Genomic DNA, 16241 nt, shown 5'->3' with positions numbered 1-16241 from the left:
CAGGGCTTCAGCCGCTGCTCTAGGCTACATATACATTTAGGAGTAAGGACTGAAATGTGTTAAAATATTTTCCCACTTCATTCCTTTCAATCTCTAGAAAGAGAAATTAGAACTATGGCAACTGTTACGGGAAGATGGACCTTAGGAACTGAAATCCTAAGCTATGAAGATGCCATTCATGAATAATGCTTTTTTTTTTTTTTCTCAGTCAATCCCAGCAGGCTTTTCTGTGCCAGTAGTTCCCTGCTCCAACTCTGCTTGAAAGCCCATTATTCCAAACTGCATGGTAGTAAAGGTGGTTATTAAAGGAATGTTTGAGTCTGTATAAAATTTTGACTGTAAAACTTTACACCACTGTTTGGCACCACTATTCTATAAATATTGTATACTACAATAATTTAATTTTAAAAAGTCTACCAACTGGGGAGGAATGAAAGAGAAGGCCAAACATGTAAATACAGTAAAATGAAGAAGAAATGAAATATTTTGCATCCAGGCTTGGTTTAATCATGTTCCTACTGATGCATGTAATGATCATACCGTTCTACAGAATGAAAGTGAAATTTCTGTATCCTTCTAATTTACACCTGGATATTATTGCTTGAAATTGAGTTTAGTTTTTTCCTCTACAGAATTGAATAGAAAGTTTAATGGAGAAAGAAATATTAAGGAAAGAAATGTTAAGGGAGAAAAACTGCATGTTATCTTCAACCAAAAGTCAGAAATTACTTGCACATTGTAATCAAAACCAAAAAGTATATGACACCCCTGACAGGAGTTTAAGTTGTAAATATTCATAAACATGAATCACATTAAATTTAGTACAAACATTATTGCAAACATGTCTCCATTCAAGATTTTAATGTATTTTTGTTTGCTATTTTTAAGAGTTTTTCAAACTGACTAACTAGCAGCTTAAATCGATTTTAGCATCAGTGCTATCTATGTAAGGCACCTCAAGATGGCTGAGAAGATCAAAGCTGGAAGGCCAGGCCCTGTTTATAGACAGAGATACAAAATTCCTCTGAGATATGGAGCAGATGATGGAGCAGAGATGATTCGGAGCACCCAAGTTACAACTTGTCTATAGCAGTCCAATGCAGGTGGCATGAGTTTTTCTCTAACAAAAAAATGACTAAAAAAATTTCCAGGCTGAGGTCAAATGGACTCTCCTATGCTGGAGAATATTGAATTCTCCGAAGTGAGGAGATTAATAATTTAAAAAGTCAAAGTTTTAGTACCATTTGATCATAGCACATTTTTTTTTTTCAAACCCAGCATTTCTAGCAAGACCAAGGATTTTTAATAAGTGAGAGAAATGCATTATTTAGGGAGTTTTAGTCTCAGCAGTGTCACTGCCTAATATTTGTTCCAACTGGACTACATGACATGTGAACTTCATTAGTCTCATTAATTTATGATATGACAAATGTTAACCTTACACTCCCAGCACAGAAGTCTGTATTATTAGTTTTAAAATATCCTTCTGATTATATTCCTGCAAGGGCCAGGGGTTTTAAATTAATTTTATGCAGGACAATAATATATTTTAAATACACGTTTAAAATTATTTGTGATACTGGCCCTTCAAATTCTGAACTTATTTCTGCCTTCTATTTTAGCCTTTATTAGATAATTAAAATTATTGCAGTTGTGTCTAAAAACTGTAAACTGCCTCAAGTTTTTAGCCTTTTAGTTCTAAAGAAAATTAATTTTCTGGAACAAAGTGGAACTAGACCACATGCAGCAACACATATATATCCCTCCTGGAGGGAGAGCTCCTTCATGCACTGTGACAAAGAGGAAGAATTATGGGTGGTTTGTAGGCTTGACTACAGAGTGTGACTGAACAAGTTGTGGAGCACTGAGGTCTATCTTCCTGCTGTTTTCATAGGTGCACAATGAGGTGTTACATTTTCTAATTATTATATATTATTACACATTTTTTCATTATACGAGAAGATTTGCATCTGGATAAACAAAGTTTCTTAGCAGCAATATAAATTGTTTTCAGTGCTTCACACAGTCATTTCAATGAGTCATTGGAATTACCAACTGAGTTTAAAGAAAGTTATCACTTGTTTTGGTTCATTTGTGTTGTGTATTTGGGGGGTCATGAATAAGAAATAATATTTGAAGGAAGAAAAGCTTAGCCTTAAAGTAAAACAGAAGTGGTTGGATAGCTTAATAATTTAAACAAGTCATGTGTTAAATTGGGAAAAATAAATTGTGCTCACTTTCTCTCAAACTTTTTCGCTTGGATTAGTAATTTCATTTCAGCATTTCTAAGTATGTTTTGAAAATGTGATGCAGATTTTGTTCTATTCCAATTGCTCCCACTGCTCCCAGCACAGAGACAGCTGGGCAGAATGCTGTCATTAAAATCTGACAAGATGCTTATAACTTATTCTAATATGTTTAGGATTCCTCAGGAATACTTGGAGTAGGCAGTCCTAACTGATCAAATCTTTTCCTTCAATTCAACATATCCTAATATGGGCCTGCTGGAAGTCTTCTATTCACCCTCATCTTCAATTTATGGACAACTTTCAGACTACTGAATATTGTATAAAGTGCTTGAGAAAATGACATTGCTAGACCTACCTGCTCCCTTCTCCAAATGGCAGGCAACCTTCACAAAAACAACTCCTTGCACATCTGAAGCAGCAAGAGACAAATAGAAGGGCACAGAGAGAAGCTGATGGGGAAAAATGTCAAGCAAATCCTGTCAGTTTATAATCCAAGAAAACATAAGGAAAATATAAAAATATTCAAGGGAGCAGAAGAGCTCTTACCCTCCATATCCATTGATGTGAAAAAAATGGTGAGCATTCCTGGCACAACGAATGGGTGAATTCCAATCCTGGGAACATCCGGAGAGGTTCTTGCAAGAAACAATGGGGTTTTCTTTTCTGTGACAATGCTGGTTATGCCAAATAGAAAATTGTACTAAGCAAAGACAGTGTTTAGGCAGCTGAGGTTGAACCAGAGATGGAAAAAATCCACAAATATGCAAAACCCTGAGATTTTTTCCTAGAGAATACTTGGAAATAAGACTGAGTGAAGAGTGTGCCATCTAATTAACTGTTGGGTAGCAGGGTAACATTAATGGGGACAACTCGCAGCAGGTTTGTGTGAACATGAGATTAATTATGGCAATAATTAATGAGGCTTTTATCAGTTACACACACACAGATGTGGCCATCATGAATTCTTTATCAGTGGTTTCTTCTCACAGAAAAAAACCCTGTGATAAACCCTGCAGAGTCTTTGTCTCTCAGAGTACTTCTTGAAAGCCTGAGGATGACCCAGGCTCCTCAAACTGAGATGCAGTACATCTGAGTAGCTGAAGGATTTTACTGCTAGCTTTGTTTTGTTTTGCAATAACTTCTCCAGAAATAATGCTTCCTCCATGATGGCCGGGATTTTGGGATAAGCATTTACCTGGACTGTACAATTTGCCAGTGGCTACAGTTAAAACAAATTCAAATTAAATTTCTTCTTACTGTTTAGGAAGCCAAATATTATTATTTGTTTTACTGCTGAAATTTTCTTGATTTTTAAATAACATCTGTCTAATACATTACATAAATTGATTCCCTTTTGAATTGTCATATTGTTTTAGACAGTCACAGGAGGACTTCAAAGAGAAGAAATTTAACTGTACAGAAGAAATGTTAATGACTTTTAACTGCAGAAGGGGAAAAATATGAAGAAGAAAGAAGAATGCTAGAGAAAAGTGATCAAGTATAGTCTCAGACAGTAGGGGGAAAAAGTTTTTTTTTTTTTTTTTGCACTGGTTGTAAATGGAAAATAGAAATAGACAATATTTTAAAGGTGCTACAGCAAAGAAAAACTTTTCTGAGGTGTCAGATGTTGAAATAGTGATATCTGATGCAGACATTTCAGAACTTTTCAATAAGTGCTCTGGAAATTTGTGCCACAGACTTTCTTCTAATTCCATAGTGAAATCTCAGAACACTGGGCTTACTTTAAGGACAGCTTGGCATCTTCCTGCTGGCTCTGAACTAGTGCAAGGGGTGGAGCAGCTGCCATCACCACGTGGCCAGCACGGTGCTCTAATCCCCACTGGCCTGCTGTTGGCTGCCCACAGACAACTTCACTGTGCAGAATTGAACCATCACAGCACTGTCTGGAAGAGGCCCCACGCCTGCTCCTGCCTCATCCCTCCCACTGGCTGCCCACACCTGACAAATCCCAATCTTCCATGGCTTCAAGGGACGCCTCTCATGGACTCTTCATCCCTCACCTGTTTCTGCTCACCTTTCTCTAGGTGTTGTATGCAGAACTTTGCCTATATTTATGTGTGTGAGGCTGAGGCTGATTATCTTTTTGGGAGATGTGAAAGAAATTTTATTATTACTTGCTCAGTGACCTCAGGCAGGCACAGTTAAAGTAGTTGGTGTAGGATGTAGACATTCAATATTCAGGAGTCTGTAGTGATATCCAGCCTGCAGCACACACATGTGACAGCCAATGCAATAAAGCCCATCTCTGAAACAGAGCTAATACCTAAAAGAACCTCAGACTATATTATTTTTGGTAGCCAGTTTTTCCTTTCATGGTAAAGAAGAGTGAATTTAGATTTCTAAACATATGATGAAGAAAATGTTCTCCATCTTCTGGACAGAAGGGTGGGGAAATGGCTGGAAACTAATACAGTAGAATTTCAGACAGCTGTTTAGACCCTAATCCTCTGTCCAACCTTATACAGCACTGTCTGAGTAGTTCCTGCCTTTCACACCAAAAACAGTTTAAAGACCTTTTTTTTTTTCCCTTTAATGTTACTAAGAAAAGCAGCTATGAAATACAGCCAGGAACAAAGTGTGAAATATTCCGTACCAGGTAGGTTCTGCTTGCCATATTAAAATTAATAGTAATAACAATACCATTGCTGACTTTAATAAAACCTGAATTTCCAGATTGAATTCCATCAGTTCCCATGAAATACACAATATATCAGGAAATAAAAGACTACTGGAAATACCGTACACACAGGACTGCCAGAATTGAAAAGGCTTTAAAAAGGGAAAAAGTTTTAAAGAGTAAAGAAAAAACTCAATATATAGGTTTTCAACAGCTCTCCTGACTGTTAGGCATGCAGTATGCTTTGTGTACTATGAGCTTTTGAGAAAATATAAAAAGCTGCAGTCATTTTGAGTCATTGCTAACACAGCATCCCTACTTTTTAGACAGGGAACAATTATTTTTTTTCTCCTGCTACTCAGCTGCAGAAATAATGATGGAATTCTTATACTCTGGGGCTTGTTTCAGACATAACTTTTGTTCAACAAGGAGAAACCAGATAGGATGCCTTATTTTGGGGTAGGCTTTTTTTTTACAGCTCTAGATTTTGTTCTGTTTTGCAGCTTGACAGGTTCTAACCTAAATATGCAGCAAATAATTTCTTAAGGGGTGAGTGCAAGTGAGTTAAAGATCCTCTGCTTCTTCCCTTCAGTCATTTGGAGCTCATAGGCAACAGAAATTTAAGAAATTAAGAAATTGAGAAATAGATATGTGACTTTATGCAATTTTTATGACATCAAGTCCCTAACGCAATGAGTGAATAGAATGAAAAATGCATGACTTTCCTTTCCCTGCAAATGTAGCACTTTTCCACAGTTATAATGAATGTTATTTGAAGGTATGCTATGCTTTTATCAGTAGTACTACAAGACTTCTCAGCATGCATATGAAAATAGTTGCATGTAAGACTTTTCATCATAAACATTATTTTCAGGAACATTTGACAACTGATTCTTGTAAGAAGTGATTTTTCTAAACTTTAAGTCACTCAGGTAATCATAAAGTATTTGCTTTTCTCTCATTTCTGAAATCTGTGTATAAAGGGGAGATTATGGAATGGGAAATTTATATTCAGTGCAGTAACGACCATGCAGCAACATGACCATGAAATGTGCTGTGCTCTTCCCAGTCGGGAGCTGATGGTTGTGTGTTCCCAAGTGGGGTTGTGTGCTTCCAAATGGCACCTTTTACATCTTCTACTCTCTAAAACACTGATGTAGTGATTTGCTTGATCCAGACAAACAATCCTACAGGCTGTATGATGAATGGACATTCCCCACTCCCATGCTTCTGCCAGGCAGGCCCATTGTGAAGGATTGTGAAGATGTTATCACCACGCAGAGAGTGTTTCCAATCAGCTCTGCAAACATTCTGTTTGCCTTTACAGGATGTGGCCAGGCAGCAGGGATGAAGGTCCCTTCCTGCTGGTTTTGGATATGCTGGGTAAGGAAGAACATCTTGAAAGGAGGAGGAGGGTTCACTCTTCTCACTTCAAGAGACTTCTGGAGTACAGGAGGGACATGAAAGGCCAAGGCCTGGGAAAGGAGGGAGCTGGTGGAGCTGGGACAAAGTAGAACCTCCTATGGGAACAGGGAACTTTCCTGCAGCAGGGAGCAAACTTACATTATTTCAGCATGACGTTCTTGGACATCCAGAAACACCGAGAGTGTCGAGTGTTGTTGTGTGAACTAATGCACGTTGTTGGAATTTTGCCCTGACTTTGCCTTTTGTTTGTTGTCCTCTGCAGATTTTTTTAGTCCTGCTTACAGACTATGTGGGGACATCAAAGAATCCTGCTGACTCCTATGATGTGCTTACCTACCCTCTGCTTTTTTTTTTTGAGAGAGTCAGTCAAAACTCTGAGACAAAACACATACGAATATTCATCCAAGAACTAATTCCTCCCTTGTGCCTGTAGTGACCTTTTGCATTTTACACAGGAAGCACAGGCTTTGAAGTGTAAATAAAATTTAAGATTACTGACCTAACACTGAAATGGTGAGGCCAGGCCAGGGAGCAGGAGAGGGAGAGGGAGCAGACAAGAGCTGGGACAGATGGAGGGCAACTCCTCCTCCTCATGGCTATTCCTGCTTTGCCAATGGAGGCTCCTGCCCTGCACAATTCAGTTACCTGCACACAGTGGCCTGTATGGATTTGTAGCTGGTGGAGGTGATGGAAGCAGTAACTTTACTGATATTTTGCTCTTCTGGGGAAAGCCTAAATTATTTGTGCCCTAAAGCTGACCCCACTATCTTTGTCTGAACTTCCTTTGGTCTGCAGGGTCAGCTGTGGGAAATGTGTCTATCATGTATTTTTCATTTGAAAGGCTGCATTATCCCGACTTTTCTCCACATACATATATATGTGTATATACATATACATATGTATATACATATATGTATATGTACATATATACATGTATATATCTATCTATCTATATCTATATATCTATATCTATATCATCTATCTTTCTTTTTTCTTTTATTTTGTATTTTTCCTCATATAGATGGGTGCCTCCATGACTACTGCATGGATAAAATGGAATAAACAAATACAGAAAATAGAAATTAAAAAAATTTCACATTTATCAGACTTGTAGATATGTAAGCTTTTCTGAGCCATGGTACTCTTTGCTTGGAAGAAATTATGTCATGTTACTCTTGCTGCTATCATCCACAACTGTTAGTAGAGCCCAAAGTAATTTACTTTCCATGTTCTAAGTACCAATTTTTTTATGTTAATCTAGAACTTCCTTTTTTTTTTTTTTTTCTTTTTTTCCTGACATGTATTTTTGCTCTGCCTTTTTGAAAATGTACCATAATACTCTGTACTAAGTGTTCCTTATCCTTTGGCATTTGTTGAAGAGACCATCAGAAATGTACATTTTTCACCTTTAGTTGTGAAGGAGAATCTTCTGTCACAATGGAAAGGAATGCTTACTGCTCTGACATGTGACTCTACGTGTCACAACAGCTGCACCTCTCCTACTCTCTCTTACACAAAAATCTCATGTGTCTTACCTTGTCCAGACAGGCTGTCTTGGTCGACTTCCTTGTGAGGAGGTTCTGCTATATCAGTCAGTTCTTGCTTGTCGTCAGCTTCCCTCTCCACCTCTCCAGCAGGCAGGAGATGGGGTGTGGTGAAACTTCCTGCGGTGGCCAGCTCCACTGGAGACTCATAGCCATGAGGGAGTAAGTCTTTGCCAGCAGAGTCATCGGCTGGGGGAGGCAAATAGGAATCCTCTGATTTTGGAGGACTGCTGGTGCTACCCAGAGCGCTGAAAGGCACTGTGAAACTTGGGTGGTCGGTAGCAATAACTTGGGTGTATGGATATCTGTCCTGAAATGGTTCTCTGGAGGGTTTGGTAGGAAAATCAGGTTCAGATGTAATAAAATTATTAAATTCTTCAGGGATACTGATTTCTTCACTTAGAGCAGGGCTTTCAGTTGTAAATTCATCAACAAATACATCTCCTCTTTGATCCACTGTTGCTGGACTGGGATAACCTAGTGGGAGTTCTTCCTAAAAAAGTTTTTAAAAAGCAGCTTTCATTATTATGTTTGAGTTTCACTGCTAAAAAGGCAATAACCTTTACCCACATGAGCTGGCAAATAGCTAAGTCAATATGGAATCATATTACGGGTTGGGTTGGAAGGGACCTGAGAGCTCATCTAGTCACAACTCACCCTGCCATGGTAAGTGACATCTTCCACTAGACCACGTTGCTCAATGCCACATCCAACCTGTCCTGGAACACTGCCAGGGCTGGGGCATCCGTAACCTCCTCAGGCACCCTGTACCAGTGTCTCACCATCCTCACAGTAAAGAACATCTACTGCATATCTAACTTAAATTTCCCATCTTTCAGTTTCAACCCATTATCCTTGTCCTGTTACTACAGATCCTGACAGGGTCTGTCTGACAGAGTCCCTCTCCAGCTTCCCTGTAGCCCCCCTTCAGATATAGGAAGGCTGCTACAAAGTCACAGGATGTGTAAAATATTTGGCATGTGCATGTGATCCTAATCACAGTGCCTGTAATTTAAAAAGTGGTCAAAGACAGATGACCTTAACTAGCCCAGTGAACTGCTCTCTTTCTGTCATTAAGATGTACTACTGAACTGGTGAGACAGTTTACTTTGTAATTAAATCTGGAAAATGTAATCCAACTGTAATAGTCACCTGTAAATGCTCTAAGCAGTATCTCTGTTACAGTAAAACAACACAACACTCATCCTTACAGAATGTGCAAAAGGCACATATGTTATTCCAGCATAAGAAACTTTTTGTATGTTTATCTACCTCTTAACACTATTTAATTTCCTTTCCCATGGAGAAATAAATAAAGATATTATTAACCTACCAAATCAGGGCCTGCCAGAGGAATAGTGACCATGCCTTGGATATCATTGTCTAAATCACTAGGTGGTATAATACTTTCTGCAAAGAAAATCAAAAACATTAGAGAGAGAGAGAGAGAGAGATAGCACAGAATACTTCAGCACCAGCACATTGAAAACTGATCAAAACACATAAACTCAATTGAAAAAAAAAGTACTAAAATGTTCTCCATCAAAAAATTGCTTTTAAAAATCCATGTTAAGACAAAAAACTCATCAATTCCCCTTCAAAAATACAATTATGAAGACACCCAAATTTTATATACACTATTTTTCATATGCTTTATTTAGTGTAAATGGGATAGGTCTGCAGAGAGCTGAACTGTGGAGGAATGCTTAAAATCATCTGAAGTGTGAACCCCTCAGCTAAATCCGTGTGGACTACAATGGCTCATTATGTTGTGTTCATTAAGCCTAAAGTCATTCCAGTTTCACCCTGAGTCCACACCATTGTTAATGTCGGTGTTTTGGCTTTAGTGCTCAAGTTGCTCCTTTCACCTCTCAGAGGCGATCTTAAAAGTACTTGCATGCAAACTGTTCTTCTAAAATTGGTTATTAAAATTAACTACTGGGAGAAAGTTGATTAAAATATTTATATTGAAGTGTTCTATATAAATTTTTTCTTGGGACTTTTCATCTGCATTAAGATATGACACTTTACTCTTACAGAAAGTATTAGTTCAACTGAACTTTTTTTTTTGGCAGGAAAATGCTGCTGTTTGCAAATGAAACACTGTAGCTAAAATTTGGTATGGGTTTTGAGGTTGTTTCAGTAAATATGCATATGAAAAAATATTTCAAATTATTTTTCCCCCTTTTTAGCATATGTCTCCAAAAGTAGTTTGCTAGCTTTGCAAAAATCATTGATGACTAGAAAGGGATATTTATTAGCTGGATTACTGATCAGGGTGCAGACCTTCAGCTTCTGCTGGAGGTTTTCACACACAGCTTGTCTTCTACACTCCCTCTGCGTTTCAGAATGTGAGTGAAACACATCTTTACTGATTTTATCCTCGGATCAAATGCTGTTTAAGGTGTCAATCTCTCTGATGTTGCTGAGAGGTTAGATGGATTGCTTACAACTAAGATAGAGCTTTCAGAAAGGTAATCTGATGTTAGAGGCAGGTCTCACTTTTTTTTCTTGTTAAAGAAAGGAGAGTGTCCATACTGGAAGTTAAAATGATACAGTGAGTAGTCACAGTATTTATTTTATTTTTCTCCTCTTAATTGTCTCCACTAATGATCTTAGTGCTCAAAAAACAACAAAAAACAAAAAACAAAAAACAAAAAAAAACAAAAAAAAAAAACAAAACAAAAAAAAAAAAAAAAACAAGAGAACAAAATCTTCTAATATGGTTGCAAAGTTAGGCGGTATAAAGACACATTTTACTATAAAATTTAACTGATTTCAACACCAAGGAGAATGGACTATGTCAGATGAAAACAATCTGTTAGAGAAGCAAAGGACACCTTACTGCAATTGCATCAGTTTGGGAAGATAAGATTCAGGCTTGTTCCTGGCACCTGCCACCTGCTTTACTGACCATCAGTAAACTGAAGTGTTCCAAGGTCCACTGGCAGGGACTGGTCTTCATGGAGTGCAGTAGCAACCAGCTGCTGAAGGTCTGTAACTGTCAGTTTAGTTGCTGATATTTCCCTCTCTTCAACTGGAGAAATTGCTATTTTTTCACTTTCAACTTTATTAGATCCAATAGTTGAGATGTCATCTGCTGTGCCTTTGGTTTCTGAGCCATCTCTCTCAAAGTTCACCACGTATCGTGCTACTGTGCTGCTTGATCTTCAAGGGGGAAAGGTGAAAATGCCCAGAGCAGCAAAATTAGTCACTGGCTGAGAAATTATTTTACACACAAACAAACAAATGTGCAACCATAACATATTATCTTCTGTAAGAGTAATACAAATTTACTTCTCTCTAATGAAACTGTCACCTTCAAATTACTTTTCCTTCACCTAACTCCTTTTTTCCATGCATAACTTCTAATAAAAATTCCCACATTAAAGATAATTGCAAAAATCTTCTAACATAATCTGATTTAATCTGACTACTCAGAAATCTGTAGAACTGGTAACTGGTAATGTAGTCTGAAGTCCTTGACTTCTGATTCAAACAGCTGTAAAGGCATGCTGGGGTTATTAGAACCCATAATCACACAGTAATTATTCAGGAACCTATGAAAAGGGATTAGATAGTTCATAAAACTGCAGATAAGCAAAAATCTTATCACAAGAGACAACTTTTTGCTCTTTTTCAAAGAACAGCAAGCTAATGTGGCAAGGAAATCACTTTTTCACAATGGGAGTTAGCTTTTCAGAGTCCCAATGGGTGTGTATGGCTTCTCCCTAGACGTTCATGTTTAACAGAAGTCTCAAATATTCACCACTTTTATTACATCATTTTTATACATGTTAAATTCACCTAATTAAATGAAAAATAGTGAGTTCATTGTAAACATTTCTATTCCATTATGTTACTTTTTTACAATGTCAACTATAGAGATAAGCATTCCACTTTTATCTAGTGCGTGCTATATATTTGCATTTATATGACATTGCAAGAGTTCAGGAAGCACATTAGAAAATTCTTCCTTTTAAAGCATGAACAAAAGAGAAATTCTGAGAAACTGCTAGACAAATTATTACCCAGTAGCACTTTATAGCAGCAACAACAATAGACTCTGTAGCTGTTTGTATTACCAGTGAAAATCTCCCTGCATTTTATCAAGCTAGTAACTGATCTCTTTGCTATTCTATCTGGCTTGATAATGGAGATAACAAATCAAATTCTACATACTTATTGGAAATATTGTGTACATGGGAATACAGCTGGGAGACAGCATATCAAAAACAAAAATTTAAATATAAAGTCTCCCTACTTATGTTTCACTTTCAGTATATGGCTGATATAAATCTTTAGTCATATAAATGTGAATTTTCTTAGGTCAAACATTTTCTTTTCTTCAGAGATATCCTGACAAAATTTGATGATATGAAATATTCAGATTAAAGTTAAAGGTGTCTCTGATGCTTTATATCACAGATTTTGTACTTTGTTTTGCAGAACACAACCAATTCACTTTGTCACATCAAGATAAAGACATTTACTGATTTATCTGTGTACATCATAACATTATTAATAATCGTAATTATTATAATTAATCTATAAAAATTATGAATGACAGAAAGATTACCCATCTTTCTCCTTCTTCTGTCTTCATTTCATCACAGAATAAAGAATGTGAGAAAGGATTGGAAAAGAAAGAAAAACAAGGATTCACGTTTAGTGGTAAATCATCACACACATCACAATGATCTTTTGACAATTTATCTTCTATGTGTCATCTATAATTTTTATCTCTGTGTGAAACTGACAGTCTACTCTCCATCAGTTCACTTTTTCCCTTCCAAACAATGGGAATCCCTATGGTTTGCATGGGGAAACAGGGATTTTACTTTACCATGGCAGTCTGAAATATCAGCTTTCCTATTTCCGTTGCCAAATGGTGCAGTTTGAGCCTTGTCATTGCTAATCTCTTGGTGGTGGCAATGGGCACTTGTGGCAGTACTTTCCATGATCACGGTTACCACCCATGATGTCTACTCAGACTGTAGTCACAGGGGTAACTTGAACCATTAATTACCTCTGGAAGACATGCCTATGTTGACCTTCTACATATAATGCCCAGTTATTTTCCCTGGTGAGTTCTCCAGAATACCTGTGATGTTGTCTTCATTGCCTTGTGGGAAATGCTGCTAAAATAGGTAGTACTATGGCCAAGGGAGAATGGACAGCAACATCCATCTTTGCTGATCTGTGACTCCCAAAGCTGACTAAATTACTGGATAATGGGAATCAATCCAATTTTTCCACACTGATGAATGTTCTTTCATACTAGCCAAGCCCAAGATATGAAACCAAAAGAGACCCCAGACCTTCTGGGGTTACAACTACACGAGGTTAGGTATTGCAAGTTGTAACTATGAGATGCTACTACATATTTTCTCTGCTTGTACTGTAGTAGGCAGCTTTTTGTTTTATTAATATAAAAATATAAAGAACTAATTTTCAGACTATTTTGCTCTTCTCTCTCCTTTTCCTCAGCAATTTTTGCAGAGAGAAATGCTAAGAAGAATTTTCTTGTCTAAAATTGCATTGCAATATGAGTGTTCTTCAACATTTATTAAATATTGCTAGAAGTACTGAGTGTTCCTGATGCTGTGCCATAAGAACACATACATTTGTCTTTTTTCCCCTGCTCTTTTTTTCCTTTTTGCAGTTTCTTACTATTAGTTGTTTTTCATTTGATTCTTTATGCAATGTCCTCCCCCTCCCCTATAGATTCTCTATTGAAAAAGTACACAAGAGGTTGTGTTAGTAGTAAACACACAAGGAAGTTAAACTAAAAGAAATGTCAAGACAGAACACAAATTTACTGAAAAAGTGAAACTTTTTAAATTGTTTGAAAGGCCTGAGAAAGAACTACTGGAAAAGTTTTATATGTGTGAACACATATCCTCCTGCAACCCTCTATTGCCAAGGCACCTTCACAGGGACTTATGAAGGGCAACAAAAAAGTTGTCACCTAAATAATCACGCAATTAACTCTCCTTATCTTGTCATTTTAAAAAAAATCATTAATACAGGGTTGTTAACAAACATTTCAAAGAATTTATTGTGTCCTTCAAACTTCAGGGAATCAAAGCTACTTTTGCTAACTCAAAACCTCATGGTTTCACTTGGGATGTGTCTGCACTTCCTGTCATATTGTCCCTATGATATTCCCATGAATTGCTTTCTGTTTATAGCAATACACACCCCACTGTTCTAGTCTCTTCCTTTTTGAGGACAAGAAGGAGGAGGAGAACCCTAGGAGCCAACAAAAAAGAGAGCCCCATTTTCTTACTTACTTGAATCCTAACACGCGGATTTCTTTGAATCCTGGAAGTTTCTCAAATATTTTTTTCATCTATAGAAAACCATAAAAAAAAATCAGCATAAAATCTATGACTAAAAGGCAATCACAAGTTGACTACCTAGACAATATTTTTCATATTTCAGAAAGAGCTTTAGGAAACAGTCTCGACTGCACTCTTTTGGGTATCATAATTGCTCAGCTTAAACACAATATTTTCTTTGTATATAATTGTTGTATTACCTGTTGATAGGCAAAAAGAAGCACAAAATATTGCTTTCCTTAGTAATGTAATAATGCAAACAAATTATAATCTATTTCATAACACAGCAAGTAAAACAACATGATTCAAATGGTTTTCTCATTTTCAGTAGTTTTAGTTCATGAATAATTTTGTGATTCAAGTCACCTGTAAATTGTTAATTATTTGGAAATATTAAGCAACTGCAAATGGGTTTAGATTATCTGATAAATAATTTAGAAATTAAACAGTTTTAACTGTCTTGTACAAACAGAATAACAATACATTTTTAATTCTAATATTAATAATAGTACAATTTCATGGTTTTGAATAGAAGAGGCATTACATGTGTACCACACAATGTCTGCAGGCATTTCTGTCTGAGGGTAATACTGAAAATCTTCAGAGAAACCATTTTTTGCCAGCTCTGCCAACGCATCCTTCACCATTTTTCTACACATATCTGGAACTGAACCAGGAAAATGAAATAGTTTCCACTAAGGGATGCTCATGAAACTGATGAGAGGCTTTAGTTAATTTTACTAAGAAAATATTTTATAATAATGACCTCAAGTCATTAACTGCTATCAGTTAAACTGATAGCTGAACATTCAGTTAATATTATTAACTGTATGAAAATATGACAGATGTTCCAATTCTTACGTAAACCATGGTAATGCACAATGAGTGTATGTCCTTTGAAGAATAGTTCAAACAACAGTAGCTAATTACTTTTAACGTTTATATTACATTTCTCATTAGGTTTATTGAAGAAATTAAATTATGACAAAATACTACCCATGAATTCCTGATTAAGTCTGAACAAAATTCCTAAAGTTATTCTGTTCATCCATTATCTGAGGTTTCTACTGATGTCAAAAATGTTGGCTTGTTAGCTTGCTGGCTGAATACATGGCTTAAATTAGGGGATAAGCTGATATTACACATGATGGAAACATGAAGGTCTTGAGAAAAAAGGAATGACCTGTTTAAAGTGAGGGCAGTAGATTCTAATCTTATTTTGTGGTGAAGATAATTTCATAGTATGAACCTCAGCTAAGGTACAAAGTCAACATTTTTTTTGCATTCACTAAGCATCCCTACCTGTAGCTGAAATTTGGCGGCTAGTTGTTGGTACTCTGGGGAGTTGGGGTCACTAAGTTCAGCTGTGTACTCCTGATCAGTGAGAGTCACACTGAATTCTACCATTTGCTCCACAGGCAGTTCGGGGACTGCATTTGTTCCCAGCTCCTGGAAAAGAAAAGGCAAGGACAAAAAGGGAAGAAATAAGTGTTTTTTTCCCCTCCACAATTCAGTTTTTAATAGGTAGAAATGTTCCCGTTTAAGCCCATCCCCAAAATAACTTTCTGAACTACATTCCACAAAAGGTGAAAGTTCCTAGGTATATCTGCTGGCTTAATTCTTCTGTCTTTGCAAACAAGTTTCTATTACTTGAGAGGTAACTTGAAAGTTGCCTTTGATGTGCGTAAATGAAGACGAAGCCTTTCTTGCGAAGATGAAATCAGGCCTTTCTTGCAGAGACTGTTACCTAGTCTTAGTTCCACCATCCTAAAGTCACACAGCTGTTTCATGTTCAGAGGTTTGCATTTGTTGCTTTGCTGATAATAAAATGAAATTATCCCTACACATGATACACCTTTCTTTTGCAGTTGAAAGTTGTTGTATTTTGTTTGCTGTTTCCCAACAGTATCTGTGGCTTTTCCCTCCACTGTGAGGCCACACGTCTGTGCTGAGACCACAGCAGCCAGGACAGGGAAAACAACAGCCCCTCCCAGCACCCCTGTCTCAGAGGTGTCTCTTCCAGCAGGTGCTGTTAGTGTGT

At 37.0% G+C, this 16241-nt stretch overlaps 1 protein-coding gene across 1 annotated transcript in view; it reads right to left on the bottom strand.

The window, feature by feature from the left end:
* IMPG1 (interphotoreceptor matrix proteoglycan 1) overlaps positions 1–16241 on the bottom strand; it is a 51585-nt gene that overhangs the window by 15305 nt on the left and 20039 nt on the right. The window contains exons 7-12 of the mRNA XM_053974286.1: positions 15503–15649; positions 14153–14211; positions 12436–12456; positions 10771–11024; positions 9190–9266; positions 7848–8349 (exon numbers count right to left, since the gene is read on the bottom strand). Coding sequence (XP_053830261.1) covers positions 7848–8349; positions 9190–9266; positions 10771–11024; positions 12436–12456; positions 14153–14211; positions 15503–15649 — 1060 coding nt within the window. The remainder of the gene's footprint in view (positions 1–7847; positions 8350–9189; positions 9267–10770; positions 11025–12435; positions 12457–14152; positions 14212–15502; positions 15650–16241) is intronic.

Source organism: Vidua macroura, chromosome 3 (assembly GCF_024509145.1).
Source record: "Vidua macroura isolate BioBank_ID:100142 chromosome 3, ASM2450914v1, whole genome shotgun sequence".
Taxonomy (NCBI): domain Eukaryota; kingdom Metazoa; phylum Chordata; class Aves; order Passeriformes; family Viduidae; genus Vidua; species Vidua macroura.
This window is presented reverse-complemented; position numbering and strand designations above follow the sequence as displayed.